Source organism: Erythrolamprus reginae, chromosome 2 (genome assembly GCF_031021105.1).
Source record: "Erythrolamprus reginae isolate rEryReg1 chromosome 2, rEryReg1.hap1, whole genome shotgun sequence".
In the NCBI taxonomy this organism is placed as follows: Eukaryota; Metazoa; Chordata; class Lepidosauria; order Squamata; family Dipsadidae; genus Erythrolamprus; species Erythrolamprus reginae.
The window spans coordinates 165,885,635-165,899,393 of NC_091951.1; the positions used below are offsets into that span (position 1 = coordinate 165,885,635).

Below are 13,759 nucleotides of genomic sequence, written 5' to 3' on the forward strand. Positions count from 1 at the left end.
GCCCTTTTTTAGTTCCTAAGAAAACAAAATTAGAAGATGAACCAAACCAGAATGCCAGAATATGACCTTGGTGACATCAAAGTGGCTGAAGCTAGCTCTGGCCAAGACAGTTTAATTTATCTGTTCAGCACAACTGTAACTAATTGTCTGAGCTTATCATAGTTATTCATGTCATCAATTACATTTTAGTGTATGTGTTTTTCATGCTTTGATGGATTAGTGACAAATGTAACAAGATAGATATAGTAAGGTTCATAGGTGTGTTATCATGTGTAACAATTTAGCAAATTCCCGAGGCTGAAGTGAGATTTTTGGCTCTTTCAATAAAGAAGTACAGTGATCCCTTGATTAGTGCGGGGGTTACGTTCCAAGACCTCCCGCACTAATCGATTTTCCGCGGTATAGTGGTGCGGAAGTAAAAACACCATCTGCGCATGCGCGCCCTTTTTCCATGGCCACGCATGCGCAGATGGTGGAGCCGGGGAGCGATGAAAATGCGGAGGCTGGCAATGGTTGTTTTTAATGTCGGCCACCCACCCAGCGCCTCCAGCCTCCTCGCCGCTACCCCCCGTCCGCCCGATTCGCCCCTCTCACCGGCTTTCTTGGGGCACGAGTCCTCTTGCAGCAGCGCTGGCGGCAACAGCTTCTCGGTGTTTAGAATGCCCACCTCCTTCCCTCCTTCCCTCCCTCCTTCCTTCCCTCCTTCCTTCCGTCTCTCCTTCCCTCCCTCCTTTCCTCCCTCCTTCCTTCCCTCCCTCCTTCCCTCCCTCCCTCCTTCCCTCCCTCCTTCCTTCCCTCCCTCCCTCCCTCCTTCCCTCCCTCCCTCCTTCCCTCCCTCCCTCCCTCCCTCCCTCCCTCCTTCCTTTCTTAAAAAGCACTTAAACAATGACAGAATAAAAACCCCCAGCCCTCACCTGTGTTTGAATTTCATTCACTCAGTCATTCATTCATTCTTCTGTATGCCACTCAGTCCCAACACTTTTAACCCACAAATTACCATTTCCCATCCCCTTAATTACTGTACTGTACTGTACCTCTACCTGTACCTGTACTGTACACATTGAATAAGACACTTAGTCATCCTGATAGTTAGAAATGACAACAATATTTATTTACATTTTTACATTTTTTTGGGGGGGGTTTAGCATAACTAGGATAACTCGGGATCTTCTTCTATCACCATTTCTACAATGGACGCTGCAGGTGATGGTGTGACAGACCTCTTGGTTTTCGTGACAAACATAGTTATGGGCAGTTGTTGGCGCAGTTTCTTTTTCTGGGCTAACATGGCTCTGTATGGTGCAAAGGTGTTGTCAAGGGAGGCCTTAAACTGTATAGAGCGAGTCATGTTGGGATCCCAAAGTTCCACCATGCGTTGTACATGTGCAGCAGCTCTGTTCAGTTCTGCAAGCCGCTCAAGCGTTAGGCCAACATCTTCTTCTTCCTCAGCTTGTTCAGCTTCCGCTTCCTCTTCCTCTTCTTCACTCGCTGACCTGGTCAGCTCCTCCAGATCTTTGTCTGTCAGCAGTAGGCCATGCTCATCAAGCAAACCATTGATTTCCTCTGGTGTCATGTCAACGAAGCCTTCTCCACCCAGTGCCTGTGCCAGCTTCACAGAGTTCTGGACTGCAGCATCTTGAATTTCTTCGGGAGCAAATCCCTTGTAATCATGCACCACTTCTGGCCACAATTTCTTCCAGCAGGCATTCATTGTCTGTGACTTTATATCCATCAAGGCATTCTGAATGTTCTTCAGACAAGATGCAATCGTGTACTGACGCCAGTAGGCCCTTAAATGTGAAGTTTTCATCAGCATCCATTGATTCCACGATGCTTCCAAGAGAATTGCGCGTGTACAGTGCCTTAAATGCGCAGATAACACCTTGATCCATCGGCTGGATAAGCGATGTGGTGTTTGGTGGCAAGAATTCGACTTGCACCCCAGCATGTTCATGTGCCAGGTCTCCAGCATTGTCCATTAGGAGAAGCACTTTGAAATTGAGTCCTTTGGCAGCCAAATAATCCTTCACCTGTGGGATGAAGCACTGATGAAACCAGTCCCGCGTGAGGGGTTTTGTAATCCATGCTTTAGGATTATGCATCCAGTACACTGGCAATGCATTCTTATTTCTGTTCTTGAGTGCTCTTGGATTTCGTGACTTATAAATTAGCCCTGACTTCATCAAAAAGCCTGCTGCATTCCCACACATGATCAAAGTAACTCGATCTTTCATGGCCTTAAAGCCAGGGGCTTTGGCTTCATCTTGCATCAAGAAAGTCCGTGAAGGCATCCTCTTCCAGAACAGTCCTGTTTCGTCCATGTTGAACACCTGTTCTGGAAGGTAGCCCCCTTCTGCAATTAGGTCTTTAAACGTGCCCTGGACGTAGTTTTCGGCTGCACCTGTATCTGCTGAGGCAGCTTCTCCATGCAATGACACACTCTTCAGGCCATAGCGCTGTTGAAATTTCTCAAACCACCCTTTGCTTGCTGTGAATGTGGCTGGGGCTGAAGAAGCAGAAGATGTTGATGGCTGGGGGTCTTCAGAGTCACCAGCACCTTCATCTACAGAGAATGACAGGAAAGGGAGAGAGAAGTGACTTGAATGAAAGCATACAGTACTGTATGGTAAATGCCCGCCTCCTTCCCTCCCTCCTTCCTTCCCTCCCTCCTTCCCTCCCTCCTTCCCTCCCTCCTTCCCTCCCTCCTTCCCTCCCTCCCTCCTTCCTTCCCCCCTTCCCTCCCTCCTTCCTTCCTTCCCCCCTTCCTTCCTTCCCTCCCTCCTTCCTTTCTTAAAAAGCACTTAAATAATGACAGAATAAAAAACCCCAGCCCTCACCTGCGTTTCCCTCATCTGCATCGCCTCCTTCTGTGTTTGCAAGACGGTTGTACAGTTGCTGTGCCTTTGTCCTTATGGTGTTGGTATCCAAAGCAATGCTCTTTTTGCGGCAGTCTTGTACCCACACGGACAAAGCAGCTTCCATCTTCATAAGGCGTTTGTTTCTAGGCATCACCATTCTTTTTGCAGCCTTGTTGAATGTCATCAGAGAAGTTTGCCTTATCTTCTTTTCGTCTTTCCGAATGGATCGCACACTCGATTCGTTGATCCCATAATGCCGACCAACATCTGCATAAGAGCGTCCCTCTTTCAGCATGTCCAAAACTTCAATTTTCTCCTTAATTGTGAGTATCCTCCTGCTCTTTTTAGCGTTGCCGCCTCCGCTCCGCGTGCAACGTTTAGGAGCCATCTTCCAACAAGTCTTAACAAGTTCCAACAGTTCCAAAGCTTTTTTTTGCAATTGCAAAGCTGATTGGCTGAGATTTCGGCCAATCAGCAATGGCCGACGTCAGTTTGGTGATGACGTATGATGTCATTGGGCAGGAAAAAACGTGGTGTAGAAAAAAAACCGCGGACTATTTTAAAAATGTATTATTTTTTGAAAAACCGTGGTATAGCGTTTCGCACTAATCGAGACCGCACTAATCGAGGGATCACTGTAAGGTAAAAGAAGTACAGGATGATTGTATAGGCATCTGATTGGGGAAAAAGAGGGAAGAAAACATTTAGCTCTGTAACAAAAATACTAGAAATATGGGGATTATGAAAATGCAAACTTGTCATTTATTTGAGACCGATTATGAGCTTTCATGAGCAAAGTTGCACTGATATAGTTTACTAAATTCTGTTAACTTTTAGCCTGTTAATAACTGAAATATGGACCATATTAAGAAATCCTTCAAACAATTAAAAATCAGATAGGTATTTAATGATACATGTGTTAGCTGCAGCTAGAATTGTATATGCTCTCCATTGGAAAAATGGAGAGTTACCTGAAGAAGAAAAGGTGATAAGTAAAATATTAGATTGTGCAGAAATTAATAGACTAACATTAGCAATTAGAGATAAAAAATACACAGAATATTATGCGGGTTGGGATATGTTTTTACAAGTGGATAGAAAAAAGAAAGGAGTGTAGAACTGATGAAAGTAAGTGAATAAGAAATGTAATATATCAAGATAAAATGTGTAATATATTAAAAAAAGAATAAAAGGAAATGTAACAAGAGAAAATTGTAAAAGAATATAAGAAAAAGGTGTATAACTAGATGACACACTGCTGATGGGAAAAATGTTTTTATATGTGTTAGATAGGGTGAATAGAAGAGGCAGACAGAAGTGGCTTCAAAACAACAGCTATTTATTTGGGAACAATTTACAACCCAGCAAAAGCACTGACAGCCAGCCCTTTTATAGGGAGCGGCCAGACAATCTAGCCAATCAGCAGTCAGTATTTTCCCTCCAGAATGGAGGACCTGACTGAAGCCTATGTGCTTGAGTCTGAGAATGTAACATCATGTGTATAATGAAAAAAAAACTTTACAAAAAAAGGAAGAAATCCTTCACACTAACCGAAAAGCATAAATAGCACCTCAATCAAATTATACAGGGGGGATTTAAATTTTAATTCTTAAAAAAAAGAAAAGGAACAGTAGAATTAAATCAATTATGGAAGAATTCTATAAGCATTTTGTAATAATTTTAATAATATTTTTAATAATTATTTGAGAAGATGGTAGTGATCTCTTGCTAGATCTCTTGCTAAATCACATTCCACAGCTTGCCATGACTGACAACATTGAAAAGCTTTCAATAATCAACAAAACAGATACTGATTTTTTATTTTATTTGCTGTGCAAGTTTTTTCTAGCATGTGGCAATAATATCTCTTGTTCCTCTGCCTTTTAAAAAATCAGCTCAAACATTTGGCAACTCCCTTCCTGTGGAGTCCTTGGTGCTCTGTAGATTTGATTGCTTCTTTACAGATGCTTCATTACCCAGGTACTTAACATTATCAGTACTAATGGATGTGATTTATATTTATACCACAGTATTTATACAGAGTAGCTTGCCTTACCAGTGTTGGTGGGAGTATAATTTTCCCCTTGGCAGTTCCCTGATGAGGACATTGTTTAGCTGGTGTCAATTCCTGCTCACATGGATGCAACCCAGCAGCCCACTTGGCAAGAAGCTCTTTCATCCAGCCCCCAAGAGGCAAGAGGGAATCCTTGGCAGGCAGTAGCAGCTTGAAACCTTCACTGCCAGCTCTTCCCCCCACTCCCAATTGACTTTTTGTGGAAGCTGGTAGAGAAAATTGTAAAAAGCATTCACATGATTATGGGGCCTTGGTAACCAGGCATAAGTGTGAACAGGTTACCAAGCACCTAAAATATTGGCTATGTAATTCTAGGGTTGGTGCAATGTTTTACAATAGCTCTGGAAGTGATTTATGGGAAGTACCGTATTTTCCGGCGTATAAGACGACTGGGCGTATAAGATGACCCCCTAACTTTTCCAGTTAAAATATAGAATTTGAGATATACTCGCCGTATAAGACTACCCCTCTTCTGTACATCATAGACCTGACTGAGTCTAGGTCTATGATGTACTTGCATTGAGAAAAAAATCATTTCTGAACATGATAACACAATATTTTAATTACTAATGATGAAGATCTTATTGTTAAAATTATGAATGAATTATTTAGAGAGAGAGAGCCAAGTGGGAACACTCTTCTGTCTATTTCTCCATATGTCTCTGTCTATCTGTCTTGTCTGCCTCTCATATTTCTCCTCACCACAATTAAGTTTATTATTATAACTCATCATAATTTGTCAACACAAAAAGGTGAACCTGGCTATTTTTCTTTCTCCTACCATCTATTCTGCAGGTATCTTTCAGTCTAACATGCAGCATGCTGACACCTATGTGAGAATCTATTATGGAATGAGAATCTGTATGTGATATCATGATATGGCAATCCAAACAGCCCATCCATTTTTTCCTCTTTCCGCACTTTCTGTCTTTATCCTCTTGCAATGTCACTTAAACAGATTTTAACTTGTCGGGTTTAATTAGTGACCCTGCCAATTTTCAGTACTGTGCAGTGTGCTATGATACAGAGCAGGGTGAATAATATGACCTCAGCTTTTAAAGTTATTTTAAAATGTTGCCTAAGAAATATGGAAAGATGATTCTTTTTGGAGGAAAAGTACATTTTCAATGGTTAAACATAAGAACAAATACAAACAGGCAGAAATAAATGCATCCAGTTTAACATTCAATTTTGCAACCACTAATAATGTTGGTCAAGTAGGTACAAAAATACCTGGGGAAATTATCAAAGTCTGGGAAATGGGTCCCTTGTCAGTTAAAAGGAGTGCTGATTTACCACCTGCTAGAGCAGTGATTTTCAACCTTTTTTGAGCCGCAGCACATTTTTTACATTTACAAAATCCTGGGGCACATCACCAACCAAAATTACACAAATCTAATAAATAAATACATACATACATACATACATACATACATACATACACACACACACACACACACACACACACACACACACACACACACATAAATAACCCCCTCATATATACAATCCCATGTAACATCCCCTTATAAATACAGTCAATCATCAATCATCCCTCCTCAAATTTATACCACTGTCTCATTTCTGGGTTCTTCTCCTGTCTTTCCCTTTTCTCTCTCATGTTTCTCATTTCTCTCTCTTCCTCCCTTTTTCCCTCATTCCTTCTCCCTCTCACTTCTCCTCTTTTTCCATCCCTGTCTCTCCCCCCCCTTACGTGTGTGTGTGTGTGTGTGTGTGTGTGTGTATACACACTCGAACCATTTCCAAAACCAGTTGAGGGCTGGGGTTTTTTTCTCTTTTATTCTTTTCAAACATAGGTGTGGGCTGGGGGGGTGTTTCTTATTATTTGGGTGCTTTTTACCATATGCTTCAAGAATCACCTCTCTCCCTCTCTTGTTCTCTCTTATTTTCTTTCTGAGGCTCCTCCCACAATGGTGGCTACAGCGGTGCTGGCGATCCGGCCGCTAGCCGCTCCGAGCGCTGTGGGAACGCCCACCCCTCTCACAGTCCGGTCCCGAGCTGACAGTAAAGGGGCTGCTTCCCATCCTCCTTCTCAGAAGGTTTCCTTCTGAGCAAGCTGGCAGGAGGATGGGAAGCAGCCCCCACACCGCTCGGAGCGGCTAGCGGCCGCATCGCCAGTGCCGTTGCAGCCACCGCTAATGTAAAGGGGCTGCTTCCCGGCGGCAGGAACGCCTCGCCTCCGCTACTCCCGCCGCCGCCTTTGCTCTCCCCGCCGGGCAAGAGGCAAAGGCGGCGGCGGGAGTAGCGGAGGCAAGGCGGAGAAGAAAGAAGCGGCGGATAGCTGCAGCAAGGGCTCGTTATGCCGGCTACCCCCCGCAGTTCCTGCCGCCGGGAGTGGCGCTCCACCCCAGCAAAGCCGGCGAGGGAGCTCCGGAATCGGTTGGTGCTCGCCCGACGCCTTGTTTTTTTATTTCCCCCTTTGGCAAGGGAGCGCTCGAGGAGACAGCGTCTTGTGGCATCGCCTCCCGTCGGGTTTACGACGAAGGGACGCTCAGCAACTTCTTTTTCCTTTCGGCGCCATAGCCACCCGCAGTCCCCGGAGCCGGCGGGTTGAGGCAAAGGGCTGCGTTTCCCTTCCCTCCCTCCCTCCTGCCCCCGTCCTGAATGGAAGCCTCGCTCCGGGATCTCCGCCGCTTGCAAACCGGGCGGGCGGAGCGGACCCGCGCTCACTTTCGGCTCCGGGGACTGCGGATGGCTATGGCGCCGAAAGGAAAAAGAAGTTGCTGAGCGATGCCGCAAGACGCTGTCTCCTCGAGCGCTCCCTTGCCTCCCGAACTCCCGCCTGTGAAGAGAAACCAAAGGGGGAAATAAAAAAACAAGGCGTCGGGCGAGCACCAACCGATTCCGGAGCTCCCTCGCCGGCTTCATCAACGCGCTGCTGTTGCTGCTGTTGCTGCTGTCGCTGCCGCCTGAGGTGGCGGCACTCGAATCTGGCGTGGTGGAAAATCTTTGCCTGCCTCCAGATTTTCCATCACGCCAGATTCGAGTGCCGCCGCCTCAGGCGGCAGCGACAGCAGCAACAGCAGCGCTTTTTCCTTTCGGCGCCATAGCCACCCGCAGTCCCCGGAGCCGAAAGTGAGCGCGGGTCCGCTCCCCCCCCAATCCCGCTCCCGGCCTCCTCCCGCCCGCGGCTGTGGAATGGGCGCAGTATCCGGCCTATAAGACGACCCCCCACTTTGGAAAAGATTTTCAGGGGTTAAAAAGTCATCTTATACGCCGGAAAATACGGTACTTCAAATGGTTGTTAAACAACCATTATATGTCAGGATTGACCTCATGTTGCCTGTCTGGTATACTGGTACTACAGCACATCCTTCATCTTACCTGCTCCTCTGTTGCAGAAAGTCTCCAGTGATATTAGCATGCTCATAGGGGAGGTTATTATTGCCATTAGCTGGTGCCATATGTAATTCATCTTGTCTTTCTAGGGCAGTGGTCCCAAAACTATGGCCCGTGGGCCACATGCGGCCCACTGAGGCCATTTATCCGGCCCTCCAGTGAGTGACAAGAACACAGGAAAAAGAGAGAGAGAAAGAAAGAAAAGGGAAAGAGAGGGAGGGAAGGAGAAGTGGAGAGGAATGAAGGAGGGAAGCAAGGAAGGAGAAATGGAGGGAACAAGGAAGAAAGGAAGGAAGAATGAAATGAATGGAGGGACAGAGGAAGGAAGGACTGTTTTTTTGGGGGGTAATACCATCTCAACATACCATCTCTCAACATACCATAGTGTACCATCTAATTTTCCATGAATAAAATGCAGTATTTTGTTAGTAACTAATATCAATCATCAAAAAAGTTGCAAAAGTTTTTTTTTCTAATTTTGTCATTCAGTTACATTCATTTTTTTTAATTACATTTCCTCCTTAATGTTCCTTCAAAAAGTACACCAATTATGTTTCTAACTTATTAACCATTATGCCAAAGTGCTTCCTTCTTTCTTTATACATTTTCATAAGCCAAGAAAACCTTCTATAGCCAATCAGATGTCAACAAAAAAAATTAAAAACAAAACATAAACATATACGAATTTCAGACCTTCTCTCCCCACTAAATAGTATGTTCCCATTTTGTTTTTTACTTTAAAACAAGGTATGTGCAGTGTGCATAGGAATTTGTTATAGTCCGGCCCTCCAACAGTCCGAGGGACAGTGAACTGGCCCTCTGTGTAAAAAGTTTGGGGACCCCTGTTCTAGGGCATGGAAGACAAGCTGCCTTCATCACGTTGCCATCACGTGAGGTTTTTCCCATTTGCGTTTGCGGAGCTGGGTTGGATGTGGCCTGCGCTTCTAGTCCATGGCCACACCCTGTTCAAGGACATCATTTGGAAAAAGAAAGGCAAATTGTTTATTTGAACTAAATTGTGAAGATTTGTGTCCATAAAAAGTCAGAATTATATTTAATTGATAAAAGGATAGTGTCTTTGGGATCTCATCAATTCCCCATTGTCCCTGATTGCCATTTTATATTAGGTATACTTATTGGTATATATTAGAGCCATGATAGCAAACCTTTTCTAGACATAGACACTCTAAAAAATGTCCAGAGATACTTTACTAGAAGAGCCTCCACTCCTCCACTCGCAACAGAATACCCTACACAACTAGACTTACAATCCTAGGTTTAGAAAGCTTAGAACTATGTCACCTTAAACATGACCTAAGCATAACCCATAAAATCATCTGCTACAACGTCCTTCCTGTCAACAACTATTTCAGCTTCAACCACAACAACACAAGAGCACACGACAGGTACAAACTTAAAGTAAACCACTCTAAACTCGACTGCAGGAAATACGACTTTAGTAACCAAGTAATTGATGCATGGAACTCACGACATGTATCATTACCTAACCCCCAAAATTTTACCCTTAGACTATCCACTGTTGACCTCTCCCAATTCCTAAGAGGTCAGTAAGGAGTGTGCACCAGAGTGCCTTCTGTCCCTAGTCCTAATGTTTCTCTTTCACCAGTATCATGTATAAAAAATGTTATATCTTTCTATACCAATATGTACTTGACAAACAAACAATAAATAAATATCTATGGCACACATTCCACAAGTGCCACACAGAACCATATAGGTGGGCATGCAAGCTCAGGTCTGGTGCACATGTGCTTGCCGCCCAGCTGATTCTCAGGACTTCTGGGCCCATTGGGAGTTGGAAAACAGCCTGTTTTCAGCCTCCAGAGGGGGTGAGGGAGGCCTGTTTTTTGTTCTCCACAAGCTCCAGAGCCTTTCTAGAAGCCTGGGGAGGGTGAAATTGGCCTTCCCCATCCCCCTGGAGGTCATCGGAAGGCTGGAAATGTTACATTTGCCAACTTCTGGTTGAACCAGAAGTTTTATTTTTTGCTCTCCCCAGGCTCCAGAACATTTCTAGGAGCCTCGGGAGAGCAAAAGCGGGCCTTCCGGTTCAACAGGAACTTCGCAAATGTGCCATTTTCTGCCTCCAGAGGGCCTACGAGGTGATGGAAGGCCGTTTTTGCCCTCCTCAGGCTCCTAGAAAGGTTCTGAAGCTTGGGGAGAACAAAAAACGGGCATGCCATTGTGTACTGGGAAGAGAGGATCGTGTAGATGCACAGGGGGCCACATGAAATTATGGGTGTGGGCACACATGTGCCCCCACTTTTGGCATGCAAACCAAAAAAGGTTCGCCATCACTGCACTAGAGCAATATGCTTTGCAGGCTTTTGGATCAGTGTCATTGTTTGTGCAAATCCTTCAATTATTTATTAAATTTAGAATTTTTGAATAACCTCTCCACTCATTTTCAACAAATTATTAAATTGCTGAAAACCCCACAATTTCTATTCATAGTGGCAAGCCAGTTAATATGAACAAAATCGATGGCATGAAGCTGGCAAAGAAAATAACTGGCACAAGGAAAAACAAACAGAGCCTCTAGAAGCCTATCTTCCCCCATTAATGTTATTGCAACAGACAGAACTAACTGATTATGTTGATATATGAGGAGAGAATCCTTTTTATTGTCTGGTCTTGAAGGACCAAATTATTTGCTAGTTTCAAACTGCTAATCAGTTGGTGGGATAATCAGCACAAAAATGGAGAGTAATTTGCTTTCTGGATCTCTAGTAACAATCAAACACTTTCTTCAAATCATTAAGTTTTAGGGAGATAATTGCTAATTGCTCAGACAACACTATCTTAGTCTGAGCAGTTAACAACATTTAGCCAAAAAAATCTGAAGGGAGCTATGTTCAGGAGATATCATTTAACTCATTAGCTAGAATCTCATTGGAGGTACAGAGCCAAATATTAGCTTCAAAATTTGCAGTGTGCTTGCTACAGGCAATATTTTCCTAGAAGTCATCGTTCAGGAATATGCAGGAATATGTCTCCCACATTGTGAAGGGAGATTGGTGTTTTGATGCAGTTTGAATATGCTTACAGAATTCCAAGAGCTTAAATCTACAGTTGGAATTTCTGAGGTAGGAAGATAATAAATTATTGTTTTGCTGGTTTTTAAAGTTTCAGGACTGGTTCTGTATTTCTATTTTTTCTTACTTATACTGCAGGAACTTTTAAATAAAGCTAATAAAATAAACAAAATATTAAGATAGATTATAATAAAATAAATAAGGGATAAAGAGAAGGAAACAATAACGAAAGTCAAATAATATTATTCTATTCTAGTTGTTAAGTAAATCCGGCTTCCCCATTAAAGTTTTAAAAAGTGATTACATGACCCTTGGACCCTGCAATGGTCATAAGTATGAACCAGTTGCCAAGCATCTGAATTTTGATCACAAAGATTTCTGAGGTAGGAAGATAATAAATTATTGTTTTGCTGGTTTTTAAAGTTTCAGGACTGGTTCTGTATTTCTATTTATAATAAATAAATAAATGTAATAAATGGTCATAAGTCACTTTTTTCAGCACTCTTGTAACTGAACGAACTGTTTCAGAGACAAGGAAGCCATCACTGTAGACACTTTTGCTTCAAGGTATTTTTGTCACTTATATTACACTTTATTGGGTCATATGAAGCACAAGTGGAAAACCTGTGGCTTGTCAGATGTGGCAGAAGTCAACATGCATCCAGGGCTGCCAGGAGTTCAGCAACATGCAGTAATCCACATACTGTAATCCGTTTACCAAGCCTCCCTCCTTATTTAAGAATAACCAATCCATTTACTTCCATGCGCACAGACAACCAGAAGGGACCGTGACATAAACACCCCTTTTAAGGCTGCCATTTATCTTCTCGTTCACCGGGTTACAGTGAAGCCGACAGGCGGGTCTTTATTTTCGCTAGACATATCTAGGGCATCCGCACCGAGTGATAAATCCCGTACCCACGTTCAATTCTCGATGCCTCGTCTCTTGCGAAGGAGAAACGGTTACCGGGACACCCTCTTTATTAATTTTGAATGTGTTTTCGCGGTGCATCGCAACGTTGCGGGAAGAAGGTGCTGTCGCGAACGTGACGGTGGATGCAAAAAACCACCTTGAAAAGAAAGCTGGGAATAAGGGCATAGTTGGCACTACTAGGTGCAGGGCAGGCGCCATTCCACAAATATGTTGACTGCCTTTTTGAGTCCCCCCCCCTTTTTTTTTTTTGGCTGGCCTTCAGCTAATTCCAGCGTTAGGAGGCGGAGGAGACGGGAGACACAGAAAGACAGAGACTGGCTCTGCGGGCGGAAACTTGGTCCCGCCATTGGCGGCGTTCCCTCCTCTCCTCCGTAGACCAAACAAAAGCGAGAGGAACAGGAGCGACGACTCCCCGGAGGGAAGGGGGAGTCCTCGGCTGCTGCAATTCCTGTTGCCAACAGCTACGCGGAGAGTAACGAAAGCGCCCTTTCCGGGGGGACGCTTAAAGCGGCTCGGCCTTTTATTTATTTCTTTATTTTTGCAGGCGCCGAAAGGGCCCGGGTTGACGAGGACCAGCCGCGGCGACGCGCCCGCGTATACATCCCCCCCCCCCCTCACACACACACTGCGTGCAGCTCAGCCGCGGCCAGGCCGGCTTGAGGTGAAGTTGGCTGCCTGGGTGGAGGCGAGGATGGGGTTGGTGAGGAGAAAGGCTGGGAGGGACTGCGGTTGCCTTTTTTGCCCCGGGCAGGGTCGCACCGCGGCGGGGTTGCGCGAGCCCCCATCCCCACCCCCGGTCGGGTGGGTGGGTGAGTGAGTGAGTGGGGGAAGAGGTCAGAGAAAGCGAGACGGGCAGGAGGAGAAAACAAAAGAGGCGGCGTGGGCGGGAGAGTCTAACGGCGTGGTATAAAGGCGGGAGAGATGCGGCACGGCGAGGGGGAAAGGAGGCGGCAAGGAGGGAGGAAGGGAGAATAGGCGAGGAACGGGGTAGGCTTCCCCGACGCCTTTTTTCCCCCTTTGGCTTCGGCTGTCCGGGTTCATCTTTGAATGGGTGGCCGGCTCCTCAGTTGTGGGGAAACGGCGCGGGGATGGCTGAGGGGCACCTAAGCCCGCTCAGGCTCTGAGACAGAATGCCAAAAGACAAGCCGCCTTGCTTTGCTTCGCTTCGCCGCAGGTGTTTTATTCAGCCGGGCGGCGTGGTCAATTATTGAGGAGCTAATCAGCGAGAGCTGCGGGTGTCAGATGTCGCTCGCCTGTTGACCCAAGACGCAGCGCGTGCTGTGGTGGTTGATGTGACGAGCGTGTCTTTTGGTCGAGGTGTAGATCTCCGGTTGCCTGAGACGGTGCCTCCCCAAGTGGGGGCTTCATATGGGTGAGACATGGGGTGCTTTTCTCATTCTCTTTTTCTTGACTCTTGTTTATTCATTTTAGAGCATCCATTAAGGCTGTTGTTTACATGCAAAAGCGATATTGCATTGCT

At 45.2% G+C, this 13,759-nt stretch overlaps 1 protein-coding gene across 1 annotated transcript in view; it reads left to right on the forward strand.

The window, feature by feature from the left end:
- Window positions 1-13,485: 13,485 nt before the first annotated feature.
- Window positions 13,486-13,759, forward strand: part of LOC139161316 (cholesterol transporter ABCA5-like) — a 95,027-nt gene continuing 94,753 nt past the window's right edge. The window contains exon 1 of the mRNA XM_070740279.1: window positions 13,486-13,651. Coding sequence (XP_070596380.1) covers window positions 13,648-13,651 — 4 coding nt within the window. The 5' untranslated portion in view covers window positions 13,486-13,647. The remainder of the gene's footprint in view (window positions 13,652-13,759) is intronic.